The following is a 19,518-nucleotide window of genomic DNA, read 5'->3' as shown; positions in this document are numbered from 1 at the left end:
TACAAATAAAGATAAAACAAAATATATGGTTAGAAGAAGAAACAAGTAGAGAGGTTTAATTATCTAGGTTCAATTGTAACTAGAAAAAACAAAATGGATGAGGAATTAAAAGCAGAAAATGCTAGATATTTTTAGTTTAGAAACTGAAATTGCTTAGCTCAAGCCTAAGAATTTACAAAACTGTTATCCTTCCCACTGTTCTTTACCGATGCGAAACGTGGCATCAAACACTAAGGGAAGAACAGCACCTAAAGGTTTTAGAAAGTAAAATATATATTTTTTTAAATAATAATAATAATAATCATCTTTATTTATTCTGTGATAGATCCCTTTAGAATAATTTACAGGTGTCAAAATTAGGCTTTAGAGCCTTAGAGTAAATTGCAAAATAGAGATGAAATTACAAGATGTCATAAAATAAAATAATACAATGAATTTAAAAAGATACAAATAAACAACAATAATTAACAGAATACATAAAATAATGATAAAACAAATAAAATAAAAACCACTTGTCATATAAAACATAAGATGACTTCTGATAGTAAATAAAAAGAAAAAAAATGATGAAAAATCCAATACAATTAAAATAAAAAATAATAAATGAAAAGAGATAATTTCTGCTAGTGTACATATTTACAATTATTAACGAAAATCTAAGACAGAAAATATATAAAGCTTATGAAACTTTCAATTGTTATTCTTCCGGAATTGGGTGGACAGAAGGTAGTCGAAGATACGGGATTTGAAGACTGGAAGGGTATTAGAACTACGAATAATGGAGGGAATAGAATTCCATAGGGAAGAGGAACGGATGAGGAAAGATTTACCAAAGGCTGTGGTTTGATGTGCAGTTACATATAAGTCTGAAGGCCGTGAGTAGGTATAGGGGAATGCACTGAGGACTTAAATTGAAGGATAACTGGGATGTACGATGGACGGAGGAAGGGGTAAAGCCACTTCAACTCTTCATAAAATCGGGTGACAGAGGCGTCCCTGGGAACCCCAAAGATGAATCGTAAAAAGCAATTAATTAACCGTTTTAATTTTCCTTCGAGATACCCAGAGACCCCCTCTCCCCCACCCCCCCGTAAACCACACAGCAATAGTCAAAGTGGGAGAATATTAAGGAAGTAACCAGGAGCCTGCAGGTTTTTAAAAGGAAGTAGGTGACAAAGATAATTTAAATGCTTCAGGATGGAAAAGGTACGACGGGAAATATGGGAAACGTGGTTTTTCCAGGAGAGAGTTTGGTCTATAGTGACACCAAGGTTTTTAACGTATGGATGGAATTGTATCGGATTGTTGTTTAAGAATAAGGTTAGAATGTGAGGAATAGTTTTCAGGAGGTGATTGGATCCTATTACAATTCCCTTAGTCTTCTCTGCATTCAACTTAAGCTTGTTTTCTTGTGCTTTTCACTGACTAATTCCATTCAAGTCTTCTTGAATCTTCTCCGTAGCAACTAATAGGTCAGAAGGTGGGATATTACATAAAATATTTAATTAAAAAGGATGAGTTAACTCGAGAATGTAGAAGACTATACGATGCTGAATTGACTTTTTTTAAAGCCCCCTCCTGGTCATTGCTGACATAGAGAAGGGGGAAGGGAGATTATCTACCACTCTATTCTTGTCATGATGGAGGGTCAAGTAATCATTTTGTGGATTCTATATAACCGCAAATTTTGATTTATCGCTAGTTATATATTTATCGTTTATACTTACCCACACTCAGCAGAAAAGGGGGTGAGTTAAAGTAAAAAAAAAAAAATTTAATCGCAAAAGGGTCTTTCCACAGCACAATTAGTTTGTTCCTCATCAATTGTTATTGGAACCCCACTTATCCTCAATAACTTTTAATCAAATTCAGGAATGTCATTAATCCTTCCAAGAAGAAACTGCTCATGACTTCTCCTGGCAAGATTTGAGAGGCAATACCACTGTTGCCTTATCCCCTTCCAATCTCTATCGGAATCAATCAATGCAGTACTAACCAACTTGGAATGTATTTCTTTCCAAACTTCTTGTTTCTGCTTGACAGCTCTGTTCCCGAAAAGTGTACCCTGGTATGCAGATACCATATCCAGAAGTATTTCATCATGACAACCGTAACAGGCCGCCATAGAAAAAAATATCTATAAATATATGATTTACGATGTAAATAGTTTATTGATAATTGCAATGTTCTTCTACTTCTTCTTTGATTATTGTATAGAAACAACAAAAGTTGAAAAATTTTGATCTAATTCAACACAAATAATTCAATGAACACCTAGGAAGGACGCGCACCGCCATCTTCTTTGTTTTGAATAGCATATTTATTTTAGACAATGAAAACTGGTTAGCTTGTTTTTTTATTTAAAGTAACAAATAAACAATACTGAAACGATATACATAAAATAAAAACATAACTAAAATCATTTATATATAAATATCAACTATTGATTAAAAAAGAGGATATTACAATATAAATTGAAGTTAAATATTTGAAGAATACAGCAAGAAGAAAACTTTTTTCAATGCAAATGTTTTCCTGAAACATATATTTAGTCTAAGTAAGTAAGTAAGTAAGTGAAAAAAATGTGAAAAAATACCGAAAATTGTCCAGTGTCTCCTGTTCTGTTTTGTAAAAGTTCTCCATCATTTTGCTGCAAAATTTGTCCCATTGATGATTGGTTTACTGTATTATCATGAGCAATTTCCTCCTGTTGGATAAAAAAAAAAATGTTCAAGAGTTGAATTCATTACAAAGATAAGAAATATAATTAGAAGCTAAATATTTGAACAATACCACAAGTTGAAAAATCTTTTCAATACAAATGTTTTCCTGAAACATAAATAAAACATAAATTTGGTTTTATTCATTTTAAACCAGTAAAAAATAGTAAAATAAAAAATGTAAACAAATACTACCAATTGAGTGGTATCTCCTCTTTTATCTTGTGAATGTTCTCCATCATTTAGCTGCGATATTGGTTCTTGTGACGACTGGGTCACTGTATTAATTTCATCATTATCTTCCATAGCAATATCTTCCTGTTAGATAGAAAAAAACAAATAGATAAAAAAATATTTTTTAAAGTTGATTAATTATCAAAAGGATAAGAAAAATATAACTAGAAGCTAAATATCTGAACAATACCACAAGATGAGCAGTGTCTTCTGTTTTGTCTTTCACATTTTCTGCACCCACTTGCTGGCCAGTATGAGCATTATGATCGACATCAGTGTCCTGTAAGGATGTAAATAGGGAAATAATAATAATTAATTATTTCATTCAATTTGAACATCACTTAGATTATGCATAGTAGATAATTGAGAATTATATTGAATAAAAAATAATAACAAGAGAAGAATAAGCAAACAAGTGATCACAACACCTTAAAATTTGTTTTTTAAAAGTAATTCATAGTAATTTAATTTGGGATCTCAAAAAATAGATCACATTATTAAGAATATGCTTATTTATAGAAATTATTATTCAATTCTTAATTTACAATCTAAAAAAAAAAAAACATCTTATGAACATAATAAATGCTTTTTTTTTTTTTAATTTAATTTCTAGCCATTTTAGTCTCAAAACCTTTTATTTTTCTTATAAGTCCGACGTTTCAAGTCCTTGAAAACTTTATCACAACAATTAGTTGTTGGATTGTTGTGATAAAGTTTTAAGGAATAGTGTCTGTGATAAATGATTTTAATTTTGTTTTAAGTGATATTTGACTAATTAGAAATTGATGTTTTTGACCTGGGCAGAATAGCCTGCATGGAGTTAGAGTTTTTAAATTATATAATTCCAAAATTGTATTAAGTAGATTGTCTCTGAGGATGGCCGGATTGGTCGAAACGTCGAACTTATAAATAAAATAAAAGGTTTTGAGACTAAAATGAATAGAAATTAAATTATTTATTTAAAAAAAATTTACCAGTCTCAAGAAAGTGTTAAGATTATAAATTTAATAAATGCTGCAATTTTAATTAAAAATTGAATGAAATTCAATTAAATTGGGTGATATAGAATTTAGACCTTTTCAAACATAATATTGGGTTGTAAAATCAGTTCATAGAGTTTTTTACTGGTGATTTACAAAAAAACTTCAGATTCTTGTTAATATTTTTAATCAATTATATATGACACATTTTGTTCTATTGCATGTTTCCATCTTTCAGATACTTTTTTAATTCCGTCCTCCCAGAACTTCTCAAATTTTTGCGCAATGAACTCCTCTATGTGTGTATTGCAGTCCTGGAGTGAATTAAAGTGTTTCCCGTTAAGAGAGTTTTGAAGGGCCCGAAATAAGTAAAATTCTGTTGTGGCAAGGTTTAGTAAATAGGGCGGGTGGGAAATGGATCACATCCCAGCCAAACTCCAATAATTTCTGTCGAGTCTACAAAGACACGTGAGGACAGACGTTAAGGTGATGGAAAACTATGTGTCGTAGAGTAAGGGTTGCCTGTGACCAATGCTTGAATTAGGTCATCATCAACAGTTGAAGATGAAAACGACCCGAGTGCTTTGCGTTTTTTAAGTCAAAATTTCCAGTTCTGAACCAAGCAAACAACTTATGGATGATGCTTTCTCCTAAGGAATCATCGCCATACACACTACAAATGTTGTTATCTGTCTGTTCTTTTCGGAAATAAGAAATCATTAAATGACGAAAATGAATTTTTTTCTCTTCCATTTTGAGCAAGCAAATTACCACTTAAGATAAGGAATCTCGGTTGAAACTGATGCATAAAAGCACCTTAACTAATTATTTTTTAGAATATATAAAAATTATTGACCAAGAAAACATGATTTAATAAATACAGGGAGGATAAAATTGAAATATTGAAAAACACTACGAACTTATTTTACAACCCAACATATTGTAGTAATATTTTACATCTCTCATTGAATAAAAAAAAGTGTTCACTGTTACCACAAACAGAACCGAGACATTGGAATTTAAACAATTACATATTGAATATGATGAAAAATAGGAAAAGGTTAATTAATATTAATAACTTGAAGAAAACATTGTTATTTTAATAATATAAGAAAATGTATGTAGTTTGTAAGTAAAAAGTCATAATTTATTTGATAAATCTAAATTAAGAATCATTTACTATTTATAAATAATTCCTTTGAAATAGAGGATTATTAGACATTTTTATTGATATAATAATGAATTTTGGGGATAAATAACATTTATTTAATCATTTGTAAATGAAATAAGTGTTTTTTGTTTTTGGATTGTAAATTTAAATATTTGAACATTAAAATAATTTAAATTAAGAACCAGAACAATTGAGTCTAAATCAAAAATATGCTGATCGCCATATACTGGCAATTGACGATATATATTACGAGAGTGAAAACTTATGTAACATGTGTTTGTTGGGGTTCCATAAATTATAAATTTATGTATTTATATTATATATTTCTATCAATATGCAGGAAATTTCCTTTGAATAACAACCAACTAAATAAATGCGAGGTTTGATCAACTGTCCAACTATGACTTGCAAGTCATAGCTTGCGTCTCGGATCTCCCCCACTCCAGCCCTCACACGCCTCCAGAGCCTAATAAAGCCGATCTTTTGGCTTCACTAGTCCTAGCAGATTACCCCCTTTGTTATCCTGCTTCCTCTAAAAATAAATTAGGCGATAACTGATAGACCTAGTAGAAAATTATATAAATATTGTTAAATATACAGTATTCCGAGTTCTATTTCCTAAATATTCTCCAATTGCAACCTTGGATATTTGTTGCACTGAAGTATGACAGGATGGAGAGATATGAATCAAAGGGCAACCTTTTGTATATTAGTGTCCTATTGAGTTGATAAACAAAACTATTGAATCTGTCATATGAATTTCTATGTTAGTAAAAAATTAAATATTAAATATGAGATCAAATACCGAAACATCAGTAGTGATTCCAGAATTTGAGATTTCTGTTCCAGCTTCTTGCGATATACTTGGAATTTCTGCTCCAGCTTCCAGTGTTGTACTTGAGATTTCTGCTCCAGCTTCCAGCATTGTACTTGGGATTTCTGCTCCAGCTCCCTGCGATGTTTGTACAACTGTAGCTCCTTTAGGAGCTACCTCCTGTATGAAAATACATTCATTAGAAGATGGATATTGATTTATAAAAAAAATTAGGAATAGTTCTTTATGAGGTACAGTCAAGAAAGAACACACAAAAACTTATTTTTGGTGCGTACTGATGTTTTGTTCGAAGTCACAGGCCTTTATCAGGGCTAAGTAAAACAAGATACAATCATGGAAATAAAAAATGAACAAATAATTATATATATTTGGTAATGGTATTGGTGGGAGCAATTAGTTCGGAAAGTGGGCCAAGCGGTCCTTTATGTCAACCCCTTTAAACTTTGAAGTTCCCAAAGCATACTTAATCAAGGTGGGAGTGTCAATCTTTATATCTTGGGACCACCGAGAAATAAATGTTAACAGCCCTGGTTGAGAATTGAACCCATAACATTCCAAACCAAGCGCACACCAGGGATCCTCACTCCAATGTGCATGGCTCTTGCCTCCCAAAGAATCATATATATTGTAATATTCTCTTTATTGATAAAAAGTTGTTTTTTATGTATAGGTGGTTTTAGCTATATTTTATTTTATGTATCAACATCAATATTTATTGATTTTTTTTTTTATTAAACCAAAAAGCAAGCTAACCAATTTTGATCAGTCAAATATGGTGTAAAAATACCTCATTAAAAATATTCAAGGTGGCAGCACGAGTCCTTCCGAAGTAGATTAGATTAGAATTTTATTCAGGGCGATCAACATCTAGGTTATTACACCCTTTTTACTTTATTTATCTTCTTGTCTTTGACATTTGATAGTTGAATGTAGACTATTTCCTTTTTACACTGGTCGATATCGGTGGATTATATTTTAGTATAAAGTTGAATTTCTTTCAGAAATTTTATTATTTTCTCTATGGATTCTTCTGAGTCTTTAAGGCCCAATTCTCTTGTACGAGGAATTTTATTATTTTCGAAGGCTTGACGAAATGATGAGCATTCTTCAATTATATGCTTTATCGATCATTCAATTATATTCTTCCGAAGTATGTTTGAATTAAAGCTATGTTGAGTATGTAGAGAAATATTAAAAAATTATTTTTAGTAAATAAAATAAAATTTTATATAGTTTCTTACTTTATTCTCATATCTTAAGTATAGCTTGGGTTCAAATTAAAAGCTTTAATATTAACTAGATAGTAGAATTTTATATCATTTTAGACTCTTAATCTCAGGGCAGGGTTCCAGGCTATCATAACACTTATTTTTAATAACACCCATAATACAACATCGATTGTAGCACTAAGGTTATGATTTTTTTCCTATGATTTCCTTTATGAATAATTTTCTTTAATACTTATTCTTAACTTCTATGTTTTCTTAAATGTATTGTAATTTCAATTATGGTGGGAAGTTAAAATAAAGTTTTTAAAATATTTGAATCTGCTCAACATGGCCGCTATTCAACAGACTTTTTGGAGGACACATGCCGCCATCTAGGCTTTGTTCTGAATAATGTATTTATTATAGACAATGAAAATTGGTTAGCTTGCTTTTAGGTTTAAAACTAAAATATTTAACGTAGATACATAAAATAAAAACATAACTAAAATCAATTATTTATAAAAATAACTATTTACTCACAAAAGTGAATATTACAGTAGATTAAAATGTTTTCAACTTTTGTTGTTCCTCTAACGGGATTATAGTACAAATTAATCCAAGAAGAAATAGAAGATGACAACAATTATCAATGAAATATTTACATCGTGAATCATTGTAAGTTAATTAGAGTGGTGTGCTACAACATTAACTATAAGAATCCCTTTGTCTGCCCTTCAGGTCCTTTGTCTCCCCACTCTCACTTCCATAGCCTTCTCTGCTCACTTAAAATATCATATATTGTGTCATCGACTACACTTCATTGCTTTTATACTTTTAAGGTTGTATCTTCTTCTACTCAGGTCTGATGAATGCCTGCAATTTAAGTTGAAATTTCAGCACAATTAAAAATAAGTTTTCACCTATTGTGTTCGGGATTTTTCTTGAACGTACCCCAAACCGACTTTTCCCTGAATTACACTATAGAAACCGATATTTCGACCATAGTAAGAATTTTAGATGAGGTAAATGAAATAATTAATCCTCAACAAAATGATATTTTCAGTTATGGTGATAATTTTAGTTTGAAGCAATTTAAACTTAGCCTTATCTGACTATAACGATTTACTATAATTAGTATTGCTGATTCTTACCTTTTGAACTTGAACTGGACTTGGAAGCTGCTCGTCGTCGCTGTCCGAGCTATCATCAGATCTGTCCTAATAAATAAATATAATTTAATTGATAATTTTATCTATTTAAATTAATTTAAGAATATAAAATATAAATAAAATTGGAAAATGAAGAAAACTGATAGAAATATTACATTGAATCCTGAAAATTCTTGTAGATCCATAGACTCCGTGCCAGATTCACTGAATAATCTTGGATTCTGAGAAAAAACAAATATTTTACATTCATGACATAATTGTGAATATTTTCAATTTCATACATAGATGTTATTATTTGAATATATGTTAATCATACACCTGGTCCATTTTCATGACGTAAGCGCCAGACATTAGAAAATAAAATAAGAACTATTCCATTCCTTTTGTGCTATGGAGGCTATACTTGATTTATAAGTAGTAAATAGAGAATTATAATAGTAAAATAGTAAGGTATTTTAGAAATTCGTTTTCAATCTACAATTCATTGTTTGTTTCAATTCACTACCAGAATTAGTCAGTAATTAGATGATAATTCCATTAAAAATAAGCCTCATCATGAATTGCAGTTAGTAAAAAGAAATCAAATAAAAACTGTACGTTCAGACATTTTTCCTTCATTGCCTCACAGAAAATGTTTTAAGGTGTGGCTTGGAGGGGAACATGGCCAGATACCCGGGATGGGAAGGGATGGTAGTGGGTAGCCCCTTGGATTATTCTAGACCACCCAAACAATCAGCCGCTAGCTTCGGTTCTGCAGAAGACTGCACATATTTCCCCCCAGTCTTTGGGGGGGAATCTGTGCAGTGGTCTATTACTATTTCACTATCTAACATAAAAAAAAAGAAAGAGAATTTTAAAGCAATTATTTTAGTAGACCCCTATTTTTCGATGGAAAATGCTAAAGGTTTTTGGTTCCATACTATTTTTCATTTTTAAACGAATTAGAGTAATTTAAAAAAAAAAATACTTCACTCCCGCATTTTTTCAATAATGAGGGAGTGAATAACTAACTCTATTCTTAGATAAATAGTAAATTGTTTCAAGTTTTGAAAAAAATATTCACTCTTCAATCCCTCAAGGTAAATTAAAAAAAAAAAATCTTTAAATGGAATTTGGTCCGGGTGCAGTCAAATTAAACTCAATAGTAAATTGGTGTACGACTTTTATTTGAGCCAACGTTTTGCCCAACATTGCAGGGTTTTGTCAGGGCTAAAAAAGACACCAACACTTAACATAAGTACAAAAAAAAAATAAGTGGAAAATAATAAGGGTATACAATAAAACATAAAAATTAAATAAGAAAAATTAAAGGTTATAAACAATAAATGAAAGCGGTAATAGTAACAGATAAAGAGAAGAGATATTAAAGAAAGTACAAATAAGAGATGAAAAGGGATAAGAATAAAATCAAATGAAAATGAATGAGACAAAATTCATACCTGATTTGACGGAAGTCAAAGTCAGAGTAAACCGTTTGTATTGGGAGGTGTGTGAATGGCAGTAAAGTACGTCACATTTGAAAATAATTTTAAAGTAAACAATGTAAAAAATATTAAAATTAGGAAAACAATAAATGACAATATACATTAAATATAAATTAAAAAAATCTTATTTAAAGGTACTCCTGCATGGCCACTACACTAAACTCAAAGTGAAAATACTATGCCACTAAGTAGGTATTGAATTTTGTAGCTCAAATTTGTGACTTTATTATTGAAATTTTCAGAACAGAAATCTGCACATCTTCAAATAATAACCCATATATAATACATAAAATAATATTTAAAAAAACAATTGAAATTAGGTAGAAGCTCTACAGTCCCCACAATACTGATTATAAAAACACAGATTGGTTTTATTGTAGATATAAGTGGTATCAGAATAATAATACATATGAATAAGCTATGATGAAAAATTTAATCAATAATAATTGTTAACGCCATAATATAATTACGTTGTAAATAATTGTAAATAGTATTTTTAGTATTTAGTTTTATAGTTATATAGTTTTATTAGTATTTAATTTAGTTACCTTTATTTTTATTTGTATTGTTTTATTTAGATTTAGTTATTTGAAAAGAAAAATGTGTAATTATATTTGTTTGTAATAATGAGTAATAGAGACAGTTGCTAGGGATGATAATTGTTGCTAAGAAGCGTCACCTAGCTACAGACCGACCATCTTGGTTTTTTAAGCAGTTCCGACTAATTAGTGGCCCTGGTAGTGTCTAAGCAGCCCTGTCTGCCCTTATAATTTAATAGTTAGGACATTTTTAGCGAGTTAGTGAGCCATTACAATTCGGAACCAGACCTTTTCTGTGTTTCCACTTAATTAATTGCAGTTCTGACCAATTAGTGGCCCTGGTAGCGTCATTAGCAGCCCTGTCTGCGTTCATTTTGTCGGCTCGCCTAATACAACACGACTGTTGGATATTCGGACCATCAATGAGCCACTATACCAACTCTGGACCATTGCAGCGATTTATTTAGCAACAAGAGCTGTGACCTACTCATATCAGCAGCACAACTATCGAAGTGGAGCAAACGTTTCGTCGAGCAGTATTTATTTTACATATTTATATTGTTTGTAAATTTGTCTCTTTTGTTTTCTTAATTTATTTATCTAATTTTATTCTATCTGAAAGGCCCTTTTATTTTGCTTGTATTCATTATTAGTTATATTTCGTTTATGTTAGTTTTTAGATTTCAAATGTTTAAATTGAACCAAATAAATGTTTAATCCGAGCCAGTTTGTTTTTTGTTCATTTTTAAAGCCTTCCAACAAAAAGACATAGTCGATTTGAGGTGGCTTTAACAATAATAATAATTTAAGTATCGATGATAACAAATATTTGAATACTTACCATATGTAATGAAGAATGAGTAGGATAGTTATTTTTTAAGATATGTTTAAATAACAACCTCTGTCGTTCAAAAGACATATCTAACAGCTGATTTGGATATAATACATCCATTTGGCCATAACTTACCTGCAATAAAGAGTATTAATTAATTCTAATAACTGATCATTTACCACATTAACAGAATAACCTTGATAGAAAACATATTTTTATGCTGTAAAAAACCCTCAATATGCTTGAATATTTTACAAGATAATATATTCTTTTATTTTCTGAATTTATTTTTATATAAGCAATTTCATTTATGTAGTTTTGTTCAACAGAAGTGCTTATGTTCGGTTCATATTTTATTGCCTAATATTATTTTCTTAACTATAAAAGTGTTAAGGCCGCTGTAATCTTTGTTTTATTAATTTTATCGTAAATTAATTAAATTACATTTAAAACAAACCCTATTTTTCTTTCTCATATTGTAAACTTAATAGACGAAAGAGAACAGAGCAAGAAGGACGTCTGTTACCTCTCTCATATTTTATTGCAAACCATTTCCACCGTTGATATTACCTGTTTTGAACCTCAGACTACTAACATATATATATCTTTTATTTATTTATTTATTTAATTTAATTTACAACTGTACAAAATAATACAATAAGTAAATATGTTGTATGTTTCATATGCACTTGAAAATCTTGGGAAGGAACCATCCATTGGAGGTACTTCAAACATTAATTTAAATTAGAAGGTCCCATGGCCATCTTCTTTTCAGACGCCTCGGGGGATTATCAGAGATTGTTAAGGATGAAAGATTAAGAATTAATGGGTTAGAATGGTTCAGGATTTTGGAATGAAAAGACGCATATCTGTTTTGGGCCAATTCTGCTACGAATGGGATGTTAAGGTCTTTGTGAATGAGTTTATTTGTAATGTAATAAGGAGCATCAAGGATTTTATGTAGGAATTTGGATTGTAAGGATTGGATGCAGGAGGAATTTGATGGTTTGGTGGAGTCCCAGAGCTCAATTCCACAAGTCCAAATTGGTCTGATTATCGTAGTGTATACTAATTTTTTGTAGTGAATGGGAAGTTTAGAGCGTTTGTCAAGTAAGTGTTGTAGCAATCGGAATCCACGAGCAGTTTCTTGTCGTTTCAGTCTTATGTGTGGATCCCAAGTAAGTCTCTTGTCAAGATGGAGTCCTAAGTATCGAATCTGTCCAACAGGAGTATTTAGAAAGGATACTGTAGGACAGGAGGGTAGAGGTTTACGACGGAGAGTAAAGGTAATCTGATGGTATTTGTCAGGATTTATTTTGATTCTCCAGTTTTGACACCACTAATAGATGTTATATGTGTCTGTAGTGTTTGTGATGCATTAGTTGAGTCGTTGTTTACAGACGGTAAACGTGTGTCATCAGCGTATGTAGTTAGGACTGTGTTAGGGTGGGTTGGGATGCCAGCTGTATAAACCATATACTTACGTATATATAAAATCTATGTTATCAATTTCTAAACATTACATATGTTTGAGGAAGACCCCTCAAACATTTTGAATAGGACCTCAAGATGCTGCCATCTATTGGCTTACACATGAATGAAGCAGTAGGGTCTTTAGCCCCAATTGTTCTAAATAGGTTAGGAAAGTGAACAAAGTCTGAGGTAAGAGCAACATCATTTTTGGCTGAGGTAATCATTCAGGATGAGGGAACAGAGCACAATAAAAGAACCATTCTTCAAGTTTCATCAATACCTCAATAGCCCATCACCAATCAGCCACTAAGTAAAACAGTAATATCTTTTATTATTCTATCTGTAATATCCTTCAAATCAATTTAAATACTAACCTTACTAAACCACATTGTATTTACCTTTGGCCAAACCAACATAAAATCAGTTATTATATAAATCATGCAAGAATAGATGTTTATCTCCCTTTTTTACCATGAATAATTTATTATTTATCCATTCAAATATAGTCCACACCATTCATCCAAGCGATACCAATCAATTATAATTAATTAGGATAACATCACCCAACATTGTACCGACAATGAAACACCGGAAATATCTGAATTAAACATAAATGATAATTTCTTTAAAATAATTTTGATCCTTTTTCTCTCAACTTTATTCTTTTTAAACTTCCGATGTTTCGACCCCTTAGGTCATTTTCAAGGATTCCTTATTTTGTTTTCATTTTTTCCTTTAAAATTCTTTAAATGCGGGCTAATTGCCTTTGTCCCATCTATTCACAAATTCTTCTATAAAATTCCTTTCCAAATTTAAAACTTTTATTAACCACTTCTCTACTACTATTTTCATTTGCAAACTCTTAAACATAACCTACCTTCAACAGGTTAGTAATACTAAGTACTAAGTAATACTAACCTGTTGAAGGTTTAAATTTGGAAAGGAATTTTATAGAAGAATTTGTGAATAGATGGGACAAAGGCAATTAGCCCGCATTTAAAGAATTTTAAAGGAAAAAATGAAAACAAAATAAGGAATCCTTGAAAATGACCTAAGGGGTTGAAACGTCGGAAGTTTAAAAAGAATAAAGTTGAGAGAAAAAGGATCAAAATTATTTTAAAGAAACTAAACCACTCTCAAACAAGTATATTAATAAAAAATAAGTCTAATAAATGATAATATTTTTTCGTCAGTACTCAATTCATCTAATTAATATAAGTTGAAAACAAAAAACATATAAGAGAGCACCCTTCAATCATAAAATTTCAATTACTACAAAATTTTCACTAAAACAGTAATTTAATAATATTCATAAATATTGAAAATTTAAATATGTAAAACTTACGCTTTCATTGATAAAATTGAACTGCTCATCAAATAAATGTTCCCTATCATGTACCTCATTCAGAGCTGTCGTAATATCAGAGCAGCTTTGGCTGCTATTAGCAAGAAGCTGCGCAACAAAACAATTAAAAACATTATTATCTCATAATATTATAATTTTAAATCATAAAATAGAAAAGAAAAAGTTGTACAAAATTATAACGAGAAAACCAAAAAGGATTTAATAATACATTATTTTAAAATAATCAATATTGAAAAATGGAAAAAAAAAAATAAAACAATAAAAATCAAATAAGGAATATAAAATAAATAAAAATTAAAAATTAAAATACATCCCAAGAATAAAAAATTGTATTAAAATGAAAATTCTCCAATTGCAGAGAGACTGGTAGATGGACAACTACAAAAAGATATAATTTGAAAATGAAATAATATGTTGTAAAAGGAATTTCAAGAAGATGATAAATTTTTAATATCAAGACAAATCCCTTTTAGTGATACCCCTATATGCTGGTCTATATTGTAACTACTACAGCCGCCAAAACCATTACGAGCTGAAATTATTATTATAATGCTATGTATCGGTCTTTTGACAATCCTGGTTATTATTAAGGTGTTTCGTCATCTGCCCCTATACCTGGTCAGGGTATCCTTCTGCAAAGCTGTTAGTGTCCCCGGATATGAAAACATCTGTATTAGGTTTGTCACATTATTATAGGCCCCTGAGAAAATTAGATTGGATAACCTTTAAGTGTCAAAACACAAAATAGGTTGTGACAAGGGACCAGAATCAAATTAACCAGGTGCAGGCCATTCCTGGACATGTCAAACTTTTTTACACATTCTTGGCCCTGAGGAGGGGGACGCCCAATCAGAGAGGAGATTTAAAAATAAGGTAATGCCCCAAAAGGGAAGTGGGAGAAATCTAGAAGATCAAGACGGAGACACTCAACAGGAAGGCTTAGACGGGTTAAGACCACAGTCAGGAGGCAGGCAGAGAAGATGCACCAGACGAAGTCGTGAGAAGGGCCACGAGACCTGGACATCCCTTATGAAACAGAAGACACCTACGGTACTACATCCCACGGCATCAGCAGCTATAAGTATAAATTAACTAATAAGTAATCATGTTATAATCTATATTTTATGGCAACCTTTATCTGAATCATTTGAATCATAATAACAAATTGTAAATAAATACTTAGTTTCTTTATGTAGTTTATATACTATTATATATCCCAATATACCACTGTTTATTATACTATATAATTAATGGTAACAACATTTTATAAATATAAAGGTATTTAATTGGTAAACTGGTAAACACACAAACAGCCCTTGGAAAGGAATCCAATTATAATAATAGTTTTTTAGGACTCAATTTATAATCAATTAATTATCTTCTTTTTGGCACTTTATCCTGGCATCTCAAGTAAATCTCCATAGATACATAGCAATAATTTATACAATACTAAATTTTAACTACATAATTAAATAAAGAAGGTATTAAATTGTATACCTATGTATGTATGGATTTGTTGAGGCATTTAGTTTCGGCTCACAAGTTTGTGTTAAAAATTATAATTGAATAATGGCATTTAAATATTAAGTTATATTATGTTGATATACTAATTTAATAATACCAATTGGGTCAGACTCCATGGCAACGTTGTACTATAAGCCAATAAATACATCTATCTATTTATCTATATCTATATCTAGGAATGTATGTAAAAGATTGATAAGATCTAATTTGTTTTAATATAGTTATAAGATGGACTACATGATTGACAATTGTCTGAAACATTTCCAAAAGATTGGCAAGTAATAAGGTGGTACATATATGAGGAGAAGATGGTTGGGGGTGCGGTAAGAGAATAACACGAGTAAGTTAAAAAACTTATTTATTAGTGCCAACATTTCGGCCAGAATTTCCAGCCTTTATATGTTTTATTCCCCACTTTATTCATTCTTTCATTACTTTTTTTTATAAATTTTCATTCTATACAATTATTCACTTTAATAATTCTATATATTCTTTTATTCATTAGTTGTTATCTTGTTTTTTGTTCTTAGCCCTGATGAAGGCTAGAAATTCTGGTTGAAACGTTGAAACTAATAAATAAATTTTTAACTTATTTGTGTTATTCTCTGACCGTAGCCCGAACCATCTTCTCCTCATATATATTATCCACTATCTTCTCTTCATCGATAAGGTTATTATTTGAAAAAAGACAAAAATATAGACAATTAAATCCTTAGACACTATTTTAATATAATATTAAAAAATATATGAAATTTATTGTATCAAAATAAAAATCTTACCCTGACATGATAATCAATTGTCCTACGAAGTCTCAGTTCATGGTTAAGGTTGTGAGCTAGTATTCTGTTCTTCTTTTCATTCTGAAAGGTGTTTGCGAGCTAGAAATAAATTAAATGAGATTTAAATGGATTTCTCAAAATAAATTTATCAAAAAAGGTGTAAAATATTAAAAAACAATTGACTTATTAGTGGCACAATTATTTTAAAACTAAAATTTTCTTGATAATAAATATAAGAATATGGTCAGGGTTGCGGTCAAAAAAAGAACAAATAGTTTAAAACTATTTTAATGTCCGACGTTTCGCCCCATTTTGCAGGGCTTCATCAGGGTTAAAAAGATACAAAAAAAAAAAGAAAATTGAGAATATTACAACAATAAGATGTACTAAATCCTGACCATCTTCTTATATTTAAATCTTTACGGTCAACTATATATACATATATATTTCTTGATAATAGTTTCGATTTATTTGATTATCACCTTTGATTGGTGGATACTCCGTGACAGATATTCAACTAACTTTGTACTTATGCTTAAAATATTGTAGTATTAAAAATCCTGAAAGTTTCATCGTTACTGTCATTTGCAATTAGTAATTGGTTGTTATTAGTATTAGTTATTTTTATTATTGTTATTATGTGCCATTTTTTAAATTATTTAGTTTAAAGTATATAAGTGAAAAGAGTAATAAAAACCAATCATAATGAATAGAAAATAAAAACATAATGATAAGAGTATTTTAGTTCGTTAAATAGAGAAATATTTCCTTATTTTAGCATGTTAAAATGATATAAAATTTAACAAGGTTGAGAGTCTGTTATTAGGTCTGCTAAATGGAGAATGACGTCACGCAACAGACCGCTGAGCTTGTCACCATTTTGTCTTCTGTTGTTTTGATTGGTTAGTTTGTGTAGTTAGTATTGTTTTTGTTTTGGATGTTTTTAAACTTCAAAAAGTAATGGATAAAAATAACAATAAAATAATGGAGAAAAACTGGGAGATGAATCAAGGAACAAATGAAGCTATTGCAGATTTTATCTCCTAAAGATTAAGAGATTATAAAACAAGTTGCTTAGAAAATCCGCTAGGAGATCTTATGCATTTAACATATAACATGGACTTTAAATAGGGCTGCTCACAATCTTATACTTTTAGCATGTTAAAACATTTTATATTTGGCACATTATGAATACACCTAATATAGGTAGATACATTCCTTACTACTTATGTACCTATATTATTTATTATTTTCTCGCTATTCTGTTTTTATTTTCTATTTATTAAGGTTGTTATCTTGTTTTTACCACAAATAAAGGCCTGAAGTTAAACGTATTTTGAAGTTTGTAAGTTAACAAACTTTTTTTTAATTCTAAGTTTGACCACTATTTGCGCTGCAACCATTAGGCGCTCAACCTTTCAGCGAACAGGTTGGTTTTCATTCTTCTTTTTTGTTTTCTTTCCCCTTTCTTTATTTTACTCTTTCCCCTTATTTTACTTTTATCTTATTTTACTCTTTCCCCTTATTTTCTCCACTTTTATTCATTTTCCACAGTTATAAGTTTTGTATACTATACTTATAATTTGCCTCTTTATCATCTATTATTGTTACATATATTTTCTTCCTCTCAATTTTCATTTTCTTTTCATATTTAAATTTCAAATTAATAATAACTAATATGTTCATACTTCTTTGCATTATATAACTTTCTTTTTATTTCATTTCCTTAAGTAAGTTATTGTACCCGCTTTTTCAATTACCTATGTATACATTTTATTTCCCGCTTCTCTCATCACTTCATTTTATTAATTCTATTTTGTAAAACTATTCATTGTATGTGTAAAATTATTCTGTTTATACTTTCTTTTTATATTTTTTTATTTTTCTATACTTACTGTGGTTGTTATCTTGTTTTGTTTTTAGCCCTGAAGAAGGCTAGAAACTCTAGATGAAACGTCGGCACATTAAAATAAGTTAATCATACTTATTTGTGTTTCATTGACCGCACCCCCAACCATCTTCTCCTCATTTATCATCCACGGTCAACTATCTCTCACAATTAACAAACTGTTAATTTTTCTTAATCATATGAATGATTGACCATATGTTTCAAATTATGAAGAAGATAAGGTGTGGTGATAAGGAAACAAAAATAATTAACAACTACTTATTTGCCGATGTTTCACCCCACTTTAATAATTTTTTTTTTTTCAGGTTCTAAATGAAATATTTCATTTCTAGTAAATTTATTCAATCACGAATAAATTTACCAATGTACGGTATATACCAAACCTCAAGATATTTAACAACGATACTTACACTTCTCGTAAGATTACTGATTTCATGGAAGGTTCTTATTTCTTGCCGATGGTCATCTCTGAGGCAGTTTTTCAATATAAGGAGTGCAGGTGCCCCTGCCTAAATTAAGAAAGCAAAAATATTTGATAGAAAATTTTCATATTACAAAAAGAAATAAATAGTTCTCTTAACCTTAACTAATCTAATAAAAATATACATATATAAATTTATTAGAACATTTTAATTACTTAATAAATAAATCTATGATGAAAAAAAAATGTTTGAACTTAAATGTAAAAATAATATAGATACCTCTTCAGAGCCATCATCAGATTGACCAGATTCATCAAATTCCTATAGAAAAACAACAGTAAATAATTAAAATTGAAAATATTGATACTTCTTAAACTACACAAGGCTAAATAATCCAAGGAAGTAGGCCTAGGCAACAGTTAAAAGAAATGTACTCAAATAGCAAAAACGTATTTATTTGAAACCAATGTTTCGCCTCATGTTGCAGAGCTTGTATGAAGTGCGCCTTCAACCTAAGGCCAGGTGTTACTTCACTTTTGATTGGCTGATTGGATATTGTTTGTAGACTGTATGAAATAAATTTAAATGAAAATAAGACGTAAGGTAAAGGATTATGTCCTTTATGCCCTTATCATTATGTGTGTCTTTTAGATATCAGAATTTAAGTTAAAAAATATAAAATTTCAATTTATTTAATTTTAAATAATTAAATTATTACAATATATTGTAATATGCTCTTTTTTAGTAAATAGTATATTTTGATGTATAAATGGTTTTAATATGTTTTGTTTTATGTATCATTTTAATATTCATTGTTTTGTTTATCCAAAAAGCAAACTAACCAAGTTTCATTGTTTATAATAACTTCGTGAT

The 19,518-nt window shown here is 29.9% G+C and overlaps 1 protein-coding gene across 4 annotated transcripts in view; it reads right to left on the bottom strand.

Annotated features, from left to right (window-relative positions):
* LOC106691335 (uncharacterized) overlaps nucleotides 1–19,518 on the bottom strand; it is a 38,999-nt gene that overhangs the window by 5,177 nt on the left and 14,304 nt on the right. For 3 of the 4 annotated variants that reach the window (XM_067052603.1, XM_067052602.1, XM_067052608.1), the window contains 12 exons: nucleotides 18,925–18,966; nucleotides 18,634–18,732; nucleotides 16,315–16,413; nucleotides 13,991–14,098; nucleotides 11,182–11,307; nucleotides 8,473–8,538; nucleotides 8,300–8,365; nucleotides 5,911–6,099; nucleotides 3,145–3,234; nucleotides 2,913–3,038; nucleotides 2,794–2,829; nucleotides 2,597–2,707 (listed from right to left, as the gene is read on the bottom strand). In XM_067052603.1, the coding sequence (XP_066908704.1) occupies nucleotides 2,597–2,707; nucleotides 2,794–2,829; nucleotides 2,913–3,038; nucleotides 3,145–3,234; nucleotides 5,911–6,099; nucleotides 8,300–8,365; nucleotides 8,473–8,538; nucleotides 11,182–11,307; nucleotides 13,991–14,098; nucleotides 16,315–16,413; nucleotides 18,634–18,732; nucleotides 18,925–18,966 (1,158 nt within the window). The remainder of the gene's footprint in view (nucleotides 1–2,596; nucleotides 2,708–2,793; nucleotides 2,830–2,912; nucleotides 3,039–3,144; nucleotides 3,235–5,910; nucleotides 6,100–8,299; nucleotides 8,366–8,472; nucleotides 8,539–11,181; nucleotides 11,308–13,990; nucleotides 14,099–16,314; nucleotides 16,414–18,633; nucleotides 18,733–18,924; nucleotides 18,967–19,518) is intronic. The other variant, XM_014437076.2, reaches the window with a different exon arrangement.

Source organism: Halyomorpha halys, unplaced genomic scaffold, assembly GCF_000696795.3.
Source record: "Halyomorpha halys isolate HHAL.00 unplaced genomic scaffold, Hhal_1.1 Scaffold2255.1, whole genome shotgun sequence".
NCBI classification, from domain to species: domain Eukaryota; kingdom Metazoa; phylum Arthropoda; class Insecta; order Hemiptera; family Pentatomidae; genus Halyomorpha; species Halyomorpha halys.
The sequence above is the reverse complement of the archived record's forward strand: the minus strand, read 5'-3'. Positions and strand labels throughout refer to the sequence as shown.